This window comes from Macrobrachium rosenbergii, chromosome 50 (genome assembly GCF_040412425.1).
Source record: "Macrobrachium rosenbergii isolate ZJJX-2024 chromosome 50, ASM4041242v1, whole genome shotgun sequence".
Lineage (NCBI taxonomy): Eukaryota > Metazoa > Arthropoda > Malacostraca > Decapoda > Palaemonidae > Macrobrachium > Macrobrachium rosenbergii.
In genome coordinates this window covers 12134988-12154075 of record NC_089790.1, presented here as the reverse complement: position 1 = coordinate 12154075, position 19088 = coordinate 12134988, and the positions used below count along the sequence as shown (strand labels likewise).

The 19088-nt window shown below is 39.1% G+C and overlaps 1 protein-coding gene across 4 annotated transcripts in view; it reads right to left on the bottom strand.

Moving 5' to 3' along the window:
* Positions 1–55: 55 nt before the first annotated feature.
* Positions 56–19088, bottom strand: part of LOC136832607 (modular serine protease-like) — a 49809-nt gene continuing 30776 nt past the window's right edge. For all 4 annotated transcript variants that reach the window (XM_067093816.1, XM_067093817.1, XM_067093819.1 and 1 more), the window contains 6 exons: positions 15848–16029; positions 15208–15376; positions 11855–11939; positions 5543–5698; positions 5270–5405; positions 56–438 (listed from right to left, as the gene is read on the bottom strand). In XM_067093816.1, the coding sequence (XP_066949917.1) occupies positions 230–438; positions 5270–5405; positions 5543–5698; positions 11855–11939; positions 15208–15376; positions 15848–16029 (937 nt within the window). In that variant the 3' untranslated portion in view covers positions 56–229. The remainder of the gene's footprint in view (positions 439–5269; positions 5406–5542; positions 5699–11854; positions 11940–15207; positions 15377–15847; positions 16030–19088) is intronic.

The following is a 19088-nucleotide window of genomic DNA, read 5'->3' as shown; positions in this document are numbered from 1 at the left end:
AAATCACTGAAGGTATTTGGCAAAAATTCTTTGAAGAATAAAAAAATAACTTTAGTCCAATTAAATACCTTTAATTTAATCATAATACTGCATCTGGAACATGTAAATGTACTTTATTCATAATTTTTATTTTATTTACATCTTTGATATCACCCAAAGTTCATTGGGAGTTACATGAAGGGATTCCACCTGAAAATATCACGGCATCACAGATGCTCACTTCAGTCTTTCAGGAACATACGCGATTATGTACACAATTTCTAATCCATGGCCAAAATTCTGAAACTTTCATGAAGACTGTGTGTGGCTGTTTGCATGTAAATGTGCCTGATGCTGCAGACACAACGCCACTAACTGTCCATCTCTCCCTGACATCACTTCCTGTATTAACTAAATAAGGTCCTCCTGATGCACCTTTTTGAAGAAACTCCTTTCCATCTGTAAAATAAAGTCAATGGTCAGACATTTTTCTCTCTTCACTAAAGATTTTTTGCAACTTAACAGACACGCAAGCAACATCTATGTTAAATATATAAATGACAAATTTGTAAGCAATTTATATTTTTCCTAAAATACAAACCTGAGGTCTTCACATGGGGGTATTTACTTTCAGCGCAAGCTGGAGCTGGCCGTTTAACTAAAAACACGGTGGATATTGGTAGTTGGCTACCGACAGTAGGGGAGGAATCCCCGCCATCCAGTTGGTATGCATTCATTTTAACTTTTGGGCTGTTTATGTAAAGACCTCATGTTTCTATGTTAGGAAAAATACAATTGTTTATACACAGAACAAACCTTTGGTCTTAATGTAAGGGAAAAATTCTCTAGCGCCTGCTTGCTGGAGTCCGGTAAAAAAAAAAAAAAATACAGTACAGTACAAGGATTTTGGTGGCAATGGGAGGCAGCCAATAGAGGTGTAGGAGGAGGGAGAAGCCCGACCTGATTTACCCCAGCTACACAGTGGCATACCTGTTTCTCTCTAACCACCTTCATGGCAAGATGCATTTCTGCCTTTCTAGCCAAGAAGCCAGTTATTTTAGCACTTCCTGCCAGTATTACACATTTGCTTTTTTTTTTTGTGTGTGTGTGTGTGTTTTCTGAGTGATTTAGTGTTTTCCCTGTATATTTTGCATTTATGGAAATGCAAACCCTTGATTCCTCTAAGCAACCCAAGCCTCAGAGGAGATGTCCAGGGTAGGCAACAACCCTTGTTCTCGTTATTTTGCCCCTCTGGATACAGACCTCATACCAATTGTAGCAGATGCAGAGCTAACGATTGTACCTTGAGTAATCCCTGTCCCGAGTGTTGTATTTGGTCTCCTGAGCAATGGAGGAATTTTGGTAAGAAGAGATAAAAAAGGAAATCGGTGGCTCCATCTTGGGAAGGTTTTTCACCCCAATGGCAGCAGGCGTATCAATTCCTTCTTGTTTCATCTCTTCTTTGCCAAAATCTCCCCCCCTTGCTTCTCCTCAGGTAAATTTATCTCCCTCTCATTCTTCTATTGCTTTGTCTTTGGAAGATTCGAGTGGGGGTTCGCTAGATCTTGTTTGATGTTGCTGCCCTTGTTCTTTCGGGAAGCTCCCTCCCTTATGAGGGAGGGGCAGCTTCCTCATGTACAGTCTTTTCAGGGATACATGCGCAGAAGATATCTGAGTGTTGGGCATCGTTAGGCCTACCATGAGTACCAACCCTTTACAGCCTTTTGTCCCAGTGTCGTCCACCATGACAGTTTCCACGACATCATCTCGACTTAAAATGGCTCTCCCTGGGACTGTTTCCAGAGCTACAGTTTCTCCGTGATGTCATCTCGTACGTCAGCGGCTTTCCTCATACCTTACACCGTGCTGTCACCAACCTTGTCTTTTCCACTGACGTCCATCTCTGGGCCTCCTTCACCTGCTTCCTCAGACTCTCTTGTTCAGGCTATTTTTAACAGTCAAACATTTTTGACAGTCAAATGTGTTTTTCTCAAGAAGCACGGCCGTGCTGAGTTGCTGGAATCGAAGAAGTGACTTGTAAATCTCCATCCTCATTTTATCATCGTCGTCATCGTCTGTTCCACCCATTCCTGTCAGACATTGGCTCCTCCAAACAAGAAAATTCACAGACCCTCTTCGTATTCTCGATCCTCTTCTCCTACAGCCGATCCTCGTTTGTCTAGACACTTATATGTTGAACCAGCTGCTTCAAGCATTAGACGTCGATCCACACCCAGTTCCTGAATCCTGTGCTGCAGTACACATGCCTACAGAACCACACTCTAACAACTCCAAATCTATGAATCAGACTTCTCCACAGAAGGTTGCTGGGATCTCGTCTTCACCTACCCGTCCTGTCTGAGGACAGTAAAGGCTCCCATCAGTAAGCTGATTGTGAAGGAATGCTCTCGGGGCTGGGACCATTCTCCTTGTAGATCTCTAAGCCCTCGCCCTGAGCCCTACACAGCTGCATAACCTCCCTCGGCCTTCATCTCCACTTCTTTATTTTTGCCTGTGCTCTCCCAGAAGGGACCGTGATCTGCACTCTCGATCACCTGGCCATGACCATAATCCACACTCTCTATTACACGTTCTTCACTAAACGGCAGCCCTGTATGGCTGCATAACCAATCGCAACATCCATCTCCTCATCGTAGTTCTCGCTCCCGTTCTCACGGACAGGATTGGGATCAAGACATGATTCCCCCTTGAGTTTCCTCCTCCCCTCTCCGAACTTCCCCTTCACCAGTCAATGTACGCTCAAGGGTCTCCAAAGCATCTAGCTTCCCAAGAGGAAGTGAAGAAAATGATGGAAAAAGGAGCTGTGGAGGTAGTAAAGGATTTGTCTCCAGCCTTCTACAACTGTGTCTTTGATTCCCAAAGCAACGGGCGATTGGAAACCTGTTATAGACCTCTCGACCCTCAACCTTTTCATCAGGAAGACTCAGTTCAAAATGGAAACTCCTCGAACAGTTCTTGTAGCTGTCAGGAAGAATGACTTCATGCTCACGATAGACCTGAAGGATGCATACTTCCAGATTCCAATCCATCAATCATCTCGGAAGTTTCTTTGCTTCAGTCTTGGAGATAGTTTACCAATTCAAGGTACTTTGCTTTAGACTTTCAACTGTCACCCTAGTTTCAACTGGGCTTGTTCTCATGACATATGCATCTTGAGATACCTTGACAACTGACTAGTCCTGGCAAGTTCTCGGGTAAAACTAGTCCAAGACAGGGACCGTCTTCTCCAATTTTGTCACGGCTTAGGCATTGTGATAAATTTGTAGAAGTCAAATCTTACTCCCAGCCAAAGGATACTTTACCTGAGCATGCTTATAGACATGACAGCGGCGAGAGTATTTCCATCAGACCAAGGCTTCGACAAGTTTGGGAGTGCCATCCAGTTGTTCCTACCAAGACAGAAACAACCAACATGTCAATGGCAGGTTGTTCTAGGTTACTTGTCGTCCCTAGAGAAGCTTGTTTCTCACAGGCGACATCTGTATGATCGTGCATCTTCATCTTTGTAGAGTGAATCTTTGGCTAAGGACGTTCGGTAATCTGCAACATCAAAAAAGTCACAGGTGTGCAACGTTGTGGCAAGGGTAAGGCTACATCTGCCTACCCAAGGCCTCTCTCTTCCTCCTTGTACAATGTGAAGCAAAAAAAATGGTCATGCAACACTGCATGGCTGCAAATTCTTCCTTCCATGAAGAGCGTATCTTCAGCTGAGACATCTGAAAAACTGTGGCGGCACTGCTGAAAGCAACAACCAGGAACTGTTCTCTAAGGTAACATGCAGGGAAGAGAAGTCTAAGTACAGTACACTAGGAACTAATCTGGCACTAAAGATATGCTCATCCTTTTCCCAAAGAATAACAGAAGGATGGGGAAAGACGACGATCTGGGCGGGAGCAAGCATTGACGGCAGACACATGGACAGAGAGGTGCATCTGGGGAAGAGACAGTTGTGGCCTACAGCAAGAGACAAAGTAGAAGGCTTGACTTTTGCAAATCCAACGTCCAAAGCCGGGGGTATGAAGTAGCTTTTGAAGCTATGACATACAGCAACAAAGCAAACGCCTGAACCGAAATAACTGGCTGAACATGGCTCGTTGGCTGTTGCTCCCATGGTGAGTCATCTTCCTCTAGTCACCATGTATTCTTCCACCCAACGTCTCTTGAAAGGTAGGAAAGAGGACGGAAAAATTGTGATACAGCGTACGATGATGAAAAGAGCGAGGGAGGCGAAGAAGCTTCATAAAGGAAAGCTTCTCAGGACTTCCCTGCCTTCAAAACAGGAATGAGAGGAGGGGGAGTGAGTGTAGAAACACCCGACTGACCCCCTTGGGTGTGTAATAGAAAAAGATATAACAGAATAGAACAAACACAAAGACTAAGACCAAGCTGGGTTTGCATAATATCAAAAGGCAAAACTAAGTTAGAGAGGGAATTAAAGAATAAGGCTGAAAAACAAGTTGATAACTATGTAGCATAACTGTATACGAATAACTATGCAGCAAGAAAGAGCAAAAATCACAAAATGTAACAATAAAACTTCTTGCTTTATTTCCAAATAGGCATAATATCTCAAAACGAAAATTATATTAAAAAATGAAAAGAATCAAGTTGAGCAGCAGGCCAAAAGGAAAAAGGAAAAGTGAATGCATACCAAATGAAAGGCAGGGATTCCTCCCCTACCATCAGTAGCCAACTACCAACATCCACCTTGTGTTAGTTAGAAGGCAGGTCCAGCTTTCACTGAAAGTAAATCCCCCTATGTAAAGACCAAGGGTTTGTATACGTGTAGGAACAATTTTTAGCACTACATGATCTTGGGGTCCCTGTTCTTAAGCTATTGTCCCCATATTCCATCCATAAAATTGCCTCACTCAAGCAATCATTGTGCATAGTGCTATATAATCCATTCTCTGGTTTCATTCTTACTGGTGGTCTATTCCACAGGGGGTACCACTTGCAGGGTGTCTTGTGTGGCACACAGTAAATGGTACTCAACATTTATGTAGCATCCCTAAGGCCCCAGCAGCATTTTTTCTGCCTTAGACTTTTCATTTCTTCTCTTTGGTCTCTTCTTGCAGAGGGGTTTTAAGTGTCTCACTGGTCCCATCTCTTTTGACTGGATAAACCCAAGCACACTTATGAACCAACTCAACCCTAAAATAGATAGGCATCTAGTCTGGACTGGATTCTGCTTAGGTTCTTGTCTTAATTTCTTTTTTACAGAATGTATGAGAGGAAAATGGAATTTGAGCAGTTTTATCATACTCACTTATGTCAACAGCGCAAAACTGGTCAGAATCTATTTGAGGAGCAGCACAACGGTTCAAAGAAGCACTGCAACGGGCATCGTGTCTATGAAGAATAGTCTCCCATGTGTTGAAGGCCCCATCTTGTCGATCAAATGTCTAAAGGCAAAACACAATTATGTTAAATGAATGAAGCATATACAGTATATGTACAAAAACTATTCATATACAATACAAAAACTATTCATATACTGTATATGGAAAAACTATAACATTTACAAATTTAATGAACTTACAGCTGCAACCAAGCGATCAGGGAATCTTTCTGTATTGACGCATGCTGGAACTAACTTGTGAGAAAAACGGATTGGTGAAGGCAACTCAATGAGTGCAATGTCCTTCAAAGGTACAGACCCCCCTTTGTACTGAGGATGAATGTGGATACTTTTCACCTGTAAAAGAATATGGTATTTGTTACAAAAAATAGTAACATTTTTAAAATTACAAGCCATGGGCCCAAATGAAAACTAATGCATAATGATGGTATTCTTAGCTATGAAATTTATTATGCAGACACATCAGAACCGATAACCTACGTACAACACTGTCACATACAGTAATTGATTCATCACAAACCCATTACAGTACCTAAAAAATAGCCTATTCCATTAGTAGTCTGATCTGAGACATGAAATTCAAATCGAAGAAAAGAACAGTAGCTTGTGGAGGTAGCTGGTACATGGACAACTGCTCCATAAGGCTCAGCTGGCTAGCTGCTTCATTTCTTGCACTTCTGATGATAGAGTTACAGTTTACAAACTCTTAAGAATGTGAATTGTAATTGCCATGTACCATGTTTCATCTATTATTTTTTTTTTATATAAATTTCATAGTTTGCATTCACTGAATTCCTGTTTTTTTTTTCTTAGATTTTTGTTCTTTGAAAATTTTATCGAAACTTTTGAATTTTTTTTTTATTTTCATCACTACTAAGGTATTTTCTTAATGTTTTGTATTATTTTTGCTTTTGCTTAAGAGGTTTTCCTTACAGTTGTTTTTGTTGTTAGTTCTTTCATCTATGGGTTTTTTACCCTTAGTCTTCTATTGTGAGACTGACTAGTTTTGAGCCAGTAACCAGTAAGGTATGAATGCATGACAAGTCTTACTGGGCAAACCCTGAAATATACACTGTGTTACCTTTACATCAAGATGAAAAGCAAAAAGACAGTACAAAACAATACTGAAAAAGATAGAGTACCGTGCTTGAAGAAAAAGTTTACGTACCGTTAATCAAGACGGCTTATTAACAATAAAAACAAGGTTACTAGTAAGAGTTTGACAACATGTCCCTCCCCAAATAAGTTTAAGCTAACTGTATTCTTCCTAGGTATACGAACCAGAGACTATTAGGAGTATCCAATAGCGCAAGCTGTAACGGCTGCCAAGCTTGTTAACAAGATAGTTAATTGGTGGTTAAGGAGGGGTGAAAGGAGGAATACCCCTATCTCACCTATTGACAGTAGCCACTTTTTTTTTTTTCATCCCCAAGGACCAAGGAGGGCAGCTGAGATGGGTTTAACCATGTAAAATTACATAAAATCTTTTATTCCTACAGGGATACAAACCATCGCTGTTAATGTTGGGAGACTTATCCATTATGTGGGAGGTAGGGAGGTAGTCCCTTGTCAACTAACTACAATTGAAAAACACAAGGAAAAGTCATGCAACCAGTTGCGCATACAATACGGATGTCATGACTCCTGTAACCTCCCACCAGTCTGGTGAAAAGGTTACCAAAGCAGGACAACCCTGGGCATAGAGTACCCTGCATATTGATGAGTACTCAAGGAAGGAAAAAACAACAGAGAACCATGAAAATACCTGTACGGGAATTCGATGTAGGAGGTAGCTACTCATGGTCAAACCCAAAATTGGCCCAGCAAGTAGATGTACTTATGACTCCCCCTTCCTTGTTAGGGGAAAGCAGAGGGAGATACATCTTAGGCATTATGCTAAGATTGGGTGCCTGAAGTACAATATCTGTATTTAGCAAGACTCACCTTATACTTTGACCTGGATGCTGATCCATAATGGAATTGGGGGAGAGTCCAATCACTGTATTCCTCCTTCCAGGCTCACACTAAGTACCTGGGCAAGATACTAATCTGTCCAGGCAGAGCTGGCTGCCTACATCACCTGCAGAACAACCTGCAGGTCCTGAGAAAATATCTAGGGAGGATCTCTGGTGGAAAGGAAGGAGTCCTTACAACCTAAACACTCGCTTTCATTGCCCAGAGGTACTGCAAAGTTCATCCCAAGGAGTCAAGTCCAGTCTTACCTCCAGTCTTATGTCCTAACTTGGTGTATCCTCAAATAAGTATCATGGGTGACATCCTCCTTAAAAGAGCCATAACTCGTTGAGTACCTTACATAGTCATGTACAAAAGGGTGTCCCTGGATACCTACAATGCTAGCCAAAAGCAAAGAAAAATGAGCTGGTACTCAAAACTAAGGGCCTGGATCCTTTATGAAGAATTTTACAACTAGCAATGGGCTTGAAAATAGATCCAGTCTGGAATAGGAGGGGTTGAAAAAGACTCCTAAATCTCCATTCAGGATCTGAATAGTCCTGAGACTCCACTCCCTAACACTCAGGACAGGAAAGGAAAAAGACACTCTCCATCCCTCTGAGACTCGACAGGTTCCCAGATAAAATTCCTTCCTATTCTACACCTAGACTATGCTGGTCTAACAGAGAATCCTGAGAGAGAACTTGAACATGGCTTCACATGGACTAGTAAAACAGTTGGGCTAGAATGCAAAGGACCAGTTTACCTCCCATTCAAGAGAGCAACACTCTCAATGAAGGAAGTGCAGGTGTCTGTGAAAAACTTCAGGGACTGGTCCCTTATGACTTCTAGTGCCTTCTCCATCCTCTCTTTGCACCATGCTAACAAGGTTATAGATCTTGGAGAGCCTGAAAGGAAAGAAAAGGTGGTATCACAAGGTCTGAGATAGGGAGGAGCAGTAGTCTTGATAAGATTATGGTGTTTTACCCCCAGAGGCCTGAAATATTTAGGATTCCATTCCCTATCCCCATTCATTGCCAAAGGTAAGACAATTAACCCTTTACTGTATATAAGGCAGCCAAAATAATGGGAATTACATAATACCTTCCCAATCCATCCTTTTCCCTTTCACTCCTACCTGAAGGAAAAATGCTAGGGTACTGCTTTGGGTTTAGAGAAGTTGACTTCTTCCCAACCCAATAACCTAAAAGCTTGGCCATACCTGAAGGTTTGGTTGCAGAACACTTTGCATACAAAGGGTTGATAATATACTGGGTTGTGAAAAGAGAATAGAATAGAATACAGAATTTAGGCCAAAGGCCAAGTGCTCAAACCTATGAGGTCATTCAGTGCTGCAACAGAAATTTAACAGTAAAATGGTTTGAAAAGTAATAGGAGGAAAACCTCACAGTTGCACTATGAATCAGTTATGAGACGGAGGGAAGTAAGATGAAGAAAAATGTGAAGGGAGGTACAGTAAAAGGAATGAAAAGGGGTTGCAGCTAAGGGCTGAAGGGATGCTGCAAAGAACCTTAAGTAATGCCTACACTGCACGGCATGATGTGCACTGACGACACTAATCCCCTACGGGGATGGTGAAAAGATAATGCGGGACTCCTGCTCCCTTTCCCACTGCTGATTCTGTGTTACCTCTAAGAAGTTAACACCAATCCAAGGTTTCTTCTCCCTTCCCTCAAGGAAGATAAGAGAGAATGTACGTGTTTGACAGCAATGACTGTGAGGAAAGGGAGATCTGAGATTCCTTCCTGCCCCCAGTGTGTCTCTTTGAAGGAACCTTGACTGATGCCACTATGGCATCCAGTGTGGCTGTAATAAAGTTTTCTGCTTGACTGCTGGATAACAGGGACTCCAAATCCACAGATCATTAAGCTAATCAGATCCAAAACACCACAACCAGAATGCAACCACAGCAATCAGAATAACTGCCTTGCCTCAAAAGTGAACCTCCAAGAACTCTGTTCAAAGAGGTTTAAGACAACAGCAGTTGTTAAATCCCCAAAGGCAAGTGTTGGACTTCCCATGGGGAGACTGATGCATCAGTAGCTGAGAGTCCTTTCTCAGGAGTAAATGTACAGGAACAGTAGTAAGGTCAATCCTGATTGCTAAAAAACAATTATGGAACTGTAACCTCTGAAATCATGGTTCAAAAACCAATAGATTTTCCCCTGATAGCACTTTGGGTTAATACATAACCTGCAAGAACTGACAAAAAATCTGTATACACTACTTCTGTTAGACTGGTCGAAATTGAACTTACTGAAGCCCAGACTTGTGTGCACAAGCACTCAAGTCATGGTCAATGAACTGGAATGTTTCTTGCAATATCACGCATAAGAGTTACACAAACACCCTGTATGTCTACGCACGATAAAGCCTACATACAATTCGACAGAGGATATGACAGCTACCCAATCCTCAAAGAAAGTCGAAAAATAGGTCATTCAAAAGAGCAGTAAAAGATGTTATCATATAAAAGACCAGCCTAGTCTAAGTGAAACACACCTGCATACAAACCAATCCTCCCCACATTAAAAGTACTGTAATGAGGTCTGTTGCATGCCATCAACAAACCAATACCTAAACAGTCTGACTACTGTATGCACACTGAAGGGAGGTGGCATCAACTCAATGTGCTTCCCTGGGAAGGCAAGGGAGAAAAGGTAATGCACATGTGCAAAGAAGTTTAAGGTCACTAAATACTCTCTACACTCAGAGTGAAAAGTGGTTCACAGCATCTTTACTTTCTTAGGTTATACAGTAGGTGCCAGTTCAAGCAAAGAGAGGCCACTCCAGTCTTACACCCTTGTTCATTCCCAATCTCATCATGAAGAAGTACTTCTCATCTGAGAAGGCAGATGAGATCCAGTTGTTGCTCTCTGAATAGAGTTCAGACCCTGAAACCGCTGCTCCCACTCCTTTACTCAGTCACTACCGAGTAAGAAGACTAATGTAAGGAACTAGACTGAGAACATGCTATGTGGGCATGCTCGGAGCAACCACCCTAACATAAGTACCAAGATCACAGCCAGAGATCTGGTACCTCTGCTCACCTGCACTGAGCAAGAGAACAAGAGAGAAGTCCTAGACTTCTTATGCAAAGCCTTTGACCTCCCCATCTTCATCTTCCTCTTAAGCAGAGGAGGAGAGAGTGGGGATGAGGGGGAAGGTGAAGAACTCAAGATAGATGATGACAATGACATTGTCATTCAGGAGGAAGGTGGTGAGGAGTTAGGACATTTCTTCCTTTTCCCCATCTCCTGTATGTACACCAAAGAGCTGGTCGGGGATAGGGGACATGGAAGCATCTGCCAGAGGGTCATCTAGTGGAAGAGCTACTGCAAACAGAGGACCCCCTTTCTTGTAGCAGACAAAGGCTACAGGCACTACGGAAAATGCAGAAAATCACATCTGTAGTAGAAGGCTTGACTGTCTTCTTCTCCAGGTCATAAAAGAATGCAGCCAAAGGCAGACTAACCTGAAACATGAAGAAGCTTTTGCAGATGCTCAAGTGACATCAACTGCTGAGTGTCACACTCATTCTCTCTGATGAGATGAAAAGAAAGGTTTGTTATATTTTCTGGGGAGGCAAGAAAGAACTGGAGGGTTCATGTGGCATAAGAAGCTGGCAAGTGCCCATGTCACTGCCTCTACCAAGCCTCTTCCACTGGGGAGAGAACCAGGTTGCACATACATCAAAAAGGAAAGACTATACTCAATCTTTATCCCTACAAAAAAGAGCAATACTAATGTAACTCTACCAAAACGCAGATATAAAGTGACCACATAGAGCCCAAGTCCCCCACACTGGCATTGGTCATGTTTCTTCTCCATAATGAAAGAAAAGACGACAACAGTAACACAATACATTATAAAAAGGATACAGTACAATAGAATCCAATGCAACTGCAAGGAAGAAAGGGTGTAAAGATAATGAGATTGCGACATTAAAGGACGTGAACATTTCTTTCCGAGATTCTGCAGTTACATGAAGTCATCCATAAATATTTTAAACCATTTTAACAAAATTTTAGGAAACAATTTTAACATGCAGTACTGGGAAGACATCCGGAGGATGTTGGAAGCCTATATTCCATCTCCCCCAAAAGAAGGTTGTCATCATCTTAGATTAAGCCAGCTTCATAATGGCACAGGCTCTTGCTCTAGGGCAGTCTGTAACCCAAAGGTATGGGCAGTTCAGAAAGCATTACTACTAAACCAGTTCCAAATAAAAATTGTGCCTCTTTTTCCTTAAATTCTTAAATGCATTAACATGCCTAAGCAGTAGGAAAATACTGTATATAAGACTGGAAAAAATTATTACTTTCATGGTGCAAAAATATAATATTGACTATCAAAAGCTATCTACCTGCTATGCTTTTGATTTGCCCATATTCAAAATCCACCAGAAGGCAAGAAAACACAATTCTTAAAAAACTATAGAATGTAGGAAACAGGTGGTCTGTTTTCTCAGAAGCCCAATATACAAAGATTAGAACGTGAAGTTACTACGGTACTTACTAAGGAGCTCACAAGATTTCCATTGGTTCCCAAGTGTTTCACGATCATCCACATTAAATCAATTGGTAGTGGAGACTCCTCTGACCTGTAGGAAGTTTATAACATTCTAAATTATGACTTCAATTTGAATATCATTTACTAAACTGCTTATTATGAATTATTTATCAGACTAAAGAAATTGATTTTCATTCCTTGCTAACTCAGATTCCTAAATGTAACTTACTTGTTTTGAATACTGCTTATTTTTAGAAGTATTCAAAACAAGTAACTGTAAAGATGAAATTTAAAATTTAATTTTTAGGCCAGTCACTGCCTTGAATAAGCATTTAGAGCCAGTGAAATCTGGTGGGTGATAAATAGGAACTCGCTACAAAGAGACCTAAATAAAATATATAAATGGGCAGAGGTAAACAGGATGGTATTTAACTCCTGATAAATTTGAATCAATAAACTATGGTGATAAAGAAGGAATGCTATACTGTATGCATATAAAGGACCTAATAACGAGACAATCACAAATAAGGAAGCAGTTATAGACCTTGGTGTGATGTTGAATAGGAATATGTTATGCAATGATCAAATAGCAATACTATTGGCAAAATGCAAAGCAAAAATGGGAATGTTATTCCGGCACTTCAAAACAAGAAAAGCTGAACACATGATTATGCTTTATAAAACATATGTACGTAGTCCACTTGAATATTGCAATATAATATGGAACCCACACTACCAAAAGGATACTGCACAAATAGTGTACAAAGGTCCTTTACAGCTAGAATAGTAGTTAAGGACCTAGACTACTGGGAAAGACTACAATTCTTAAATTTATATAGTCTCGAAAGGAGAAGAGAACGCTACATGATAATCCAGGCATGGAAACAGATAGAAGGAATTACCGAAAACATCATGGAGCTAAAAATATCAGAAAGAGCAAGCAGAGGTAGATTAATAGTGCCCAAAGCTATACCAGAAAAACTAAGGAAAGCACATAGGACATTAATCCACTACGCACCAGCATCGATAATGCAGCATCTATTCAATGCGCTACCAGCTCATCTGAGGAACATATCAGGAGTGAGCGTAGTTGTGTTTAAGACTAATCTCGACAAATATCTAAGATTCATCCCAGACCATCCAAGACTGGAAGATGTAAAATATACCGGAAGATGCATTAGCAATTCTCTGGTAGACATCAGAGGTGCCTCACACTGAGGGACCTGGGGCAACCCGAACGAACTGTAAGGTCTGTAAGGTCGATTACAAACTGTCAACCTGCAAAACTGAAAATCTGTATATCATCTACCAGAAATTAGGGAATCAGTGCGAGAAGATCCTCGGTTTCTCCTTTGCTGGAGTAATAAACTTTAATAATTAGGAGTGCAATAAGAGGCACTATCTATGGAAGGCACATAAAAGAACCTCAGTAATATAAACCCTACCTAATCCTTCTCTATTTACTTTTTAACATGATCTTCATTAGTTCTATAAGGGTAGAGATGGAGGGTATCCACCAAAGACTGACAAACAGAATGTGGCAAAAAAACACATGAATTCTGAAACAATGGCTCCAATTTTGAACTTGGTTGAAGAATCTTCAACCAAATGGAAAATATTACTGCATGATGATACTAAAAGAGCGTAAGGGACACTAAGGCCTCAAGGAACAGCAAGATGGACAATTACACACTACTAGATGTACAGATTCTTCAGACAAAGCCTAACTCTTATGGAGAATCCAGACAGTGGATAATTTTATGAAATTTAGGCTGTCAAGCCAAGCACTGGGACATATCTGCCATTCATTGCTAAAGACAGTGAAACGAGGAAGTTGGAGTGGTTTGACAGCAAGATAAGGCGATCCAGAAAACGAAGGAGATGAAGTACAAGGATCTACGGCGGAACTGTGAGAAACCCCTACAGTGGTATTAATAAGTAAAGGAGAGGATGGACAACAAGACTTTGAGAAAGGGAGTAGGAATGAGCTTTTCTAGCATGCTCTACAGTTTTTTTCTTCAGCTAGATTTACCAAGTTTTTCTTTTGTTAATCATATCTTATTCCAATGCTAATATGTTCCTGTATTTTTCACAACTCAACTGATAGTAAGATAGGAAGTGTGAAAAAGTATATCACAATCTTAGTGTGAGTATTGGAAACAGATAATTAAAGATATAAAAAGCTAGAAAGTCCCAGAAAATAAAAGAAAAACTAACTTTACATATATTATAAAATTTTATGTTACCAATGAGAATAATGGCATATTACTGTATAGTACTGAAAAGACTGGATTAATAAAATGAGCAGTACAGTATATGGCTTATTTTGTTCTTCCTTAGACTTCTGTTCTCTCTGCTGTTTATCAACTCCTTGATTAAATCCTCTGGCTTTCTAGGGGCTTCTGTCCTAACAGATTATGTACAGTTTCCAAGGAATCTTGGATCTATGAGCACTATGCAAATAATCTGGGACATTCTGGGATTATGTATCCCATTTGCTGTATATACCAATTGAGAATACTGCTTGGGCTGTCAAGCACAATACAGTGTTACAAAAAGACAAATTTTTCATAAATTCTTCAATCTTATTTGTAGTGGGTGCCTCCCAACTGCATCGATATCACACTTGCATTATGGATGCTTAAGAGTCCAAGAGTTCCTAGCATAAAGAGTGTGTGCTGTTCTCCTTCTATAAATAAAACTGAGTCTAAGGATCACTGCAGACCAGTGAGCATAGTATGACCTATGGCTTTATAATTAAAACTAGTTTTAGGCGATAAATTTTTCTGTAACAAGGTGGCTTGGCCATCTCTTTGCTACTAACAAAAAAACCCTGAGGATGTCCCCTCTCACATTTACACTGAATTAACTATTGATCTTCAATCCTGAGAGTAAACAACTAAACTGTGTTTTTAGTATTTTCTTTTTTTACACAGAACCTTCATTTTCCTAACATCACAACAGTTCATCCTTTAATTAAATCACATCTATCACTTCCTTTAGAGTTAAACCCCACTCTTTTCCAAAACTATATTTTTTGTTTCTTTCAGGTCTGAGATAGTATATGCAGCAGTATGCCCATTCCAATGGTCTCCATTTTAAGAGATTTTAAGTATCAAGATAGTAACTATACTAGCTTTGATACTTTGATGAATTTTGTATAAAACTGGTGAGAATGACTGAAAGTTGCTATGTGTCTTCCTTCTTAAATGACAAACACATTAAATAGTACTGCAATCCTTGCCTCTGCTCCTAAGAAAACAAACAAGCACTATGGGATAATCTGAGTCCTGTAATCAAGAGGCTTTTAAAACTCAAGCCTGAATTATGGACTAATAATACTACATACTGTACCGTACCTGGTAACACAGTGTGCTGCTGTGAGGAGGTAGTCTGGACTAATAACCGTAGCTGTACAAGCAAAGGTCAAGTTCCTTAAAACTGCAGCTAGCCATGGCCACTGCTGCTGAGGACTACTTGACACAAAAGGAATTATTGGACGCCTGTATCTCGGTCTACGACCACATACTGAAATATAGAGATTAATTATATAAATATATAAAAAACTAATATATAGGTGTCTCTTATAATCATTTGAAAAACTTCCTTATCAAAAATCAATTATGCACTGGAAAGGCTCAAAAGTCATCCACATTAAATCTATTTTTGTTACTTGCTGATAGCTGGGTTATTTAAATTTTACTTTGAAACCTTTGGAATATTGCTCATATGCTTTAAAACATGCACAATAATATAATGTACATGAAAATAGTTCAGAAATTTGGAACTGAAAATGTAACAAAAACACTGCAATTCCTTGGGTTATTAGTACATGCACTGAGGCAATTTTAAAATTCAATAAAAATAATATTCTAAAGTAATAATAAAATAAATACATCAACATCTGGGCTATTTCTCATTTTTTCTGAACCTTTAACATTACAGTATATAGTTAAAAAATAAAAAATAAAAAATGAGAAACAACTTGGAATCACCTACTCTGAGAATTAATAGATCTAGGCTGGCACAATTCTGAAGAGGGCTCCATGGAGGTGAGTGCCTGGTTTCCATATGGATGCCATTTTCCATCTGCATGACACTTGGCCAAAATGGTAGCTGTTCCCCAACAATCTGCTATTACCACAGTTTCTATAGGCACTCTTCTAGTTGAGCACAAAGCCCTGTAAGATTGGAAGAAAAATAATACTGTATAATAATCTTACAACAAAGTACTAACTACAATTATGAAAATGACTGCTTTCAGACAAATAACGAGTACTAAAATAGACATACTGTACATGTACTGAACAAATTCAATAGTGCTGTGGTAAAAAAGAAAACCTTAGCCCTCAGCATATAGAGTACTTTCCATAAGAAAGAAGAATTTGAAATACAAGTACAGTGTTGTACACTCCAAAGTATGAATTCCTGCCATAGATGAGAGGTAATGGTAAATTGTAAATTTCCAATGTAAATTCCAAGACTAATTTGTCCTGAAATTACCCATTCCTCATTTACAATAAAGATACAGTAATGGTAGTTTTCCTTTAAATATTGATTCTACCAGACTGCTAAATACTAGTACTACAGGTACAGTAATTGCCAATCTAAGAAATGTGGAATATAAGACTGACTGATTAAGTTTTGATAATATTTAGACTTATGAAACTATGAGTCTTGTACAAAATAGTCACTCATCTATTTGTGCTTTATAAATACTTGTTGGCCATTTATCTATAAAACCAAATTAAATTTTAAAAGAATAACTGGAGTGCTATGAAAGACTTTAGGTAAAATTTAATTTTATGAAAATCAAATACTTGCCTGAGGACCAGTTTCTTGATAAAATTATATATGCCACTATATTTGTGTGTGATGTAATCTCCAGGTTTCTTGAAAATAGAGAGCCAGAATCCCTGTTCCAGCACTCTAAGAGTAAACAATGAGTTTTCAAAGACTGCACATTCAACCATAAAATGTCTCACAGTTGAAAGGATCAATTAATCTTCGCAAAACGAAAAGGCTTACCCTGTCACTAAAAAGCAACCCGTCACACAAGAATGACTACTTATTCTTATTCAGCATAAAGGAGTCTCCCCTCTTCATAGAATACAATACACCCTAATAGATTTGTTAAAAAGTCTGCCTAACAACTTCCATCAAGGTCTAATTACCACCATTCAAATGCTCCAATGTCTACTGTCAGTGCTTCCATCAGATTTGGCGCCAACTGCACATGCATTCTATAAATTTAATATAGTTAATAAGCACGCATCATTTGAAAAAAATATTAAGTGTTTAAGATGTATTAAATGCAAAAAAAAAAAAGCAAATATTTCTGTTCACTCTGTATACTAATCCTTCTTTGAGTTTTTAACCACAGGCAAATAACTAACTCTGACAGATGCTAAGCTTTGATCTAAAGCAGACAAGTGTAAACACTACTTTTAGCCTAGACGTTAAGCTTTGCTCTAAAGTGGACAAGTGTGACCACTTTTAACCTAAGATAATTCTGCTGCCTACATGTGAAAGATCCCCCTATGAATGGTAAGATTCGTATACAGTACCTCCAAAGTACCCAACTCAGTATTTCACTTGGTCTCATTTGTGCTAACTTTCTCATTTGCTGTGACATTTAAGTTTTCCTGAAGATTTTATGCCTTTGTTCTTCGTTTCCTCCATCTGGTCAGTAAGACCTTGTAACTATTCCAGCGTCGGTTTGGTTAGTTCTTCCTTTGGACCTATCTCCCTTTACACTGATTTTGTGTTAAATATTAAATGTACAGGGGTTGCAGCTTTACCAACACAATACTGTTTACACCGACCTGACGTGAGTGATTAGCACTGTTTCTTAAGTTTTGACTACTGAAGAAATAATGAAAACCATAGTCCTGATAAACTAAGATTCAATGGTTATTTTTTGTTTTTATTTCCTGAGAATACAACCTTTTCTTGAAGAGTTATTAGGGTTTGCACTGGAATTTTCCTAAAAAATTTTGTGTTTCATTTAAAATTATATCCTGGCCTCTGTAGCAATCTTGAAAAAATATATTTTGCAGTAAAATATCTTAAATTTTGAGGAAGTACAGCACCCTATGTAACATGCTTCATGTGTGCTAATCTTTGTCCTGGATTTTTAGGGAAGCTCTTTAACTTTCTGAGATGATGTCATTTCTCACTTTCATGTACAGTATCTTGTAATCTCTCCAATTCTGATCTATCTTTTGCATTTTTATGTTTTACAGGAGATATCTAGGTCTTAAACTTCCTGCTTTCTTCCTGTAATAGAGTCAACCATTTATGTTTTTTTACATAAATCATCCAACTTCTGGGTTTTACCTACCAAGTTAGCAAGACTTTACATATGTATAACAAACTCACTAATCCTGTATCCCTGAAAGACATGTAAAAATAACCACTTTGGAATAGGAGCTCTTATCACATATGGTAATAATTCAGTGTCATCCTTCTGGGAAATTGTATAAACAGTTAACTACTTTGAAACAAAGTATACATATCCCAGGCAATGCTCCTATTATTTGCCTTTTATAGAAGGGAAATAACAGTGCAGAGCACTCTCTCATGATTGAAAAGTCTCAACATTCTACAGAGCCTACAAGACTTTTTTTGTTAATACAGTACACAGAATAACTACCCCATACGATACATTGATGATTATTGTACTGTAATACTCCTACACATGTACTGGTGATCATTTTCAACCAAAATGAATGGAAAGGCAGAGAACATGCATGGAAATCTGTAAGAATTTCTCATTACCTATACTTATTATTTTTTCATGAATTTTACACATGGTCTTGGGGTAAAGTTCTCCAAATATATCTTTTTGATAGCGTAGCCGCTGTTTGTCCTCAAAGGAGTTACACTCTCGTGGTCCTCCTCAGGGCTCCATAAATCAGACCAACCAATTGCAAAGAATTCTCCAAACATCTTTATCAGCTTTATCTTTTTCAATCACAAATATCTGTATCAAGTATTTCTGTATACAGGCAAGAAATGGTAATATATTACCTTATATAAAACATCTGAAGGGACTTTTTTTTCAAGAAGCACCTAAAATTCCTGCAAACTTGAAATCATGAGTTTGAAGGAACATGGACCCCATACAAAGATACAGTCATTGCATTATGCAACTGTTTATATAAATATATATACTGTCTGTCTACAAGCTTACATTGCAAATGCATAAATTGTACAAATAAAGTCACATGCATTCCAA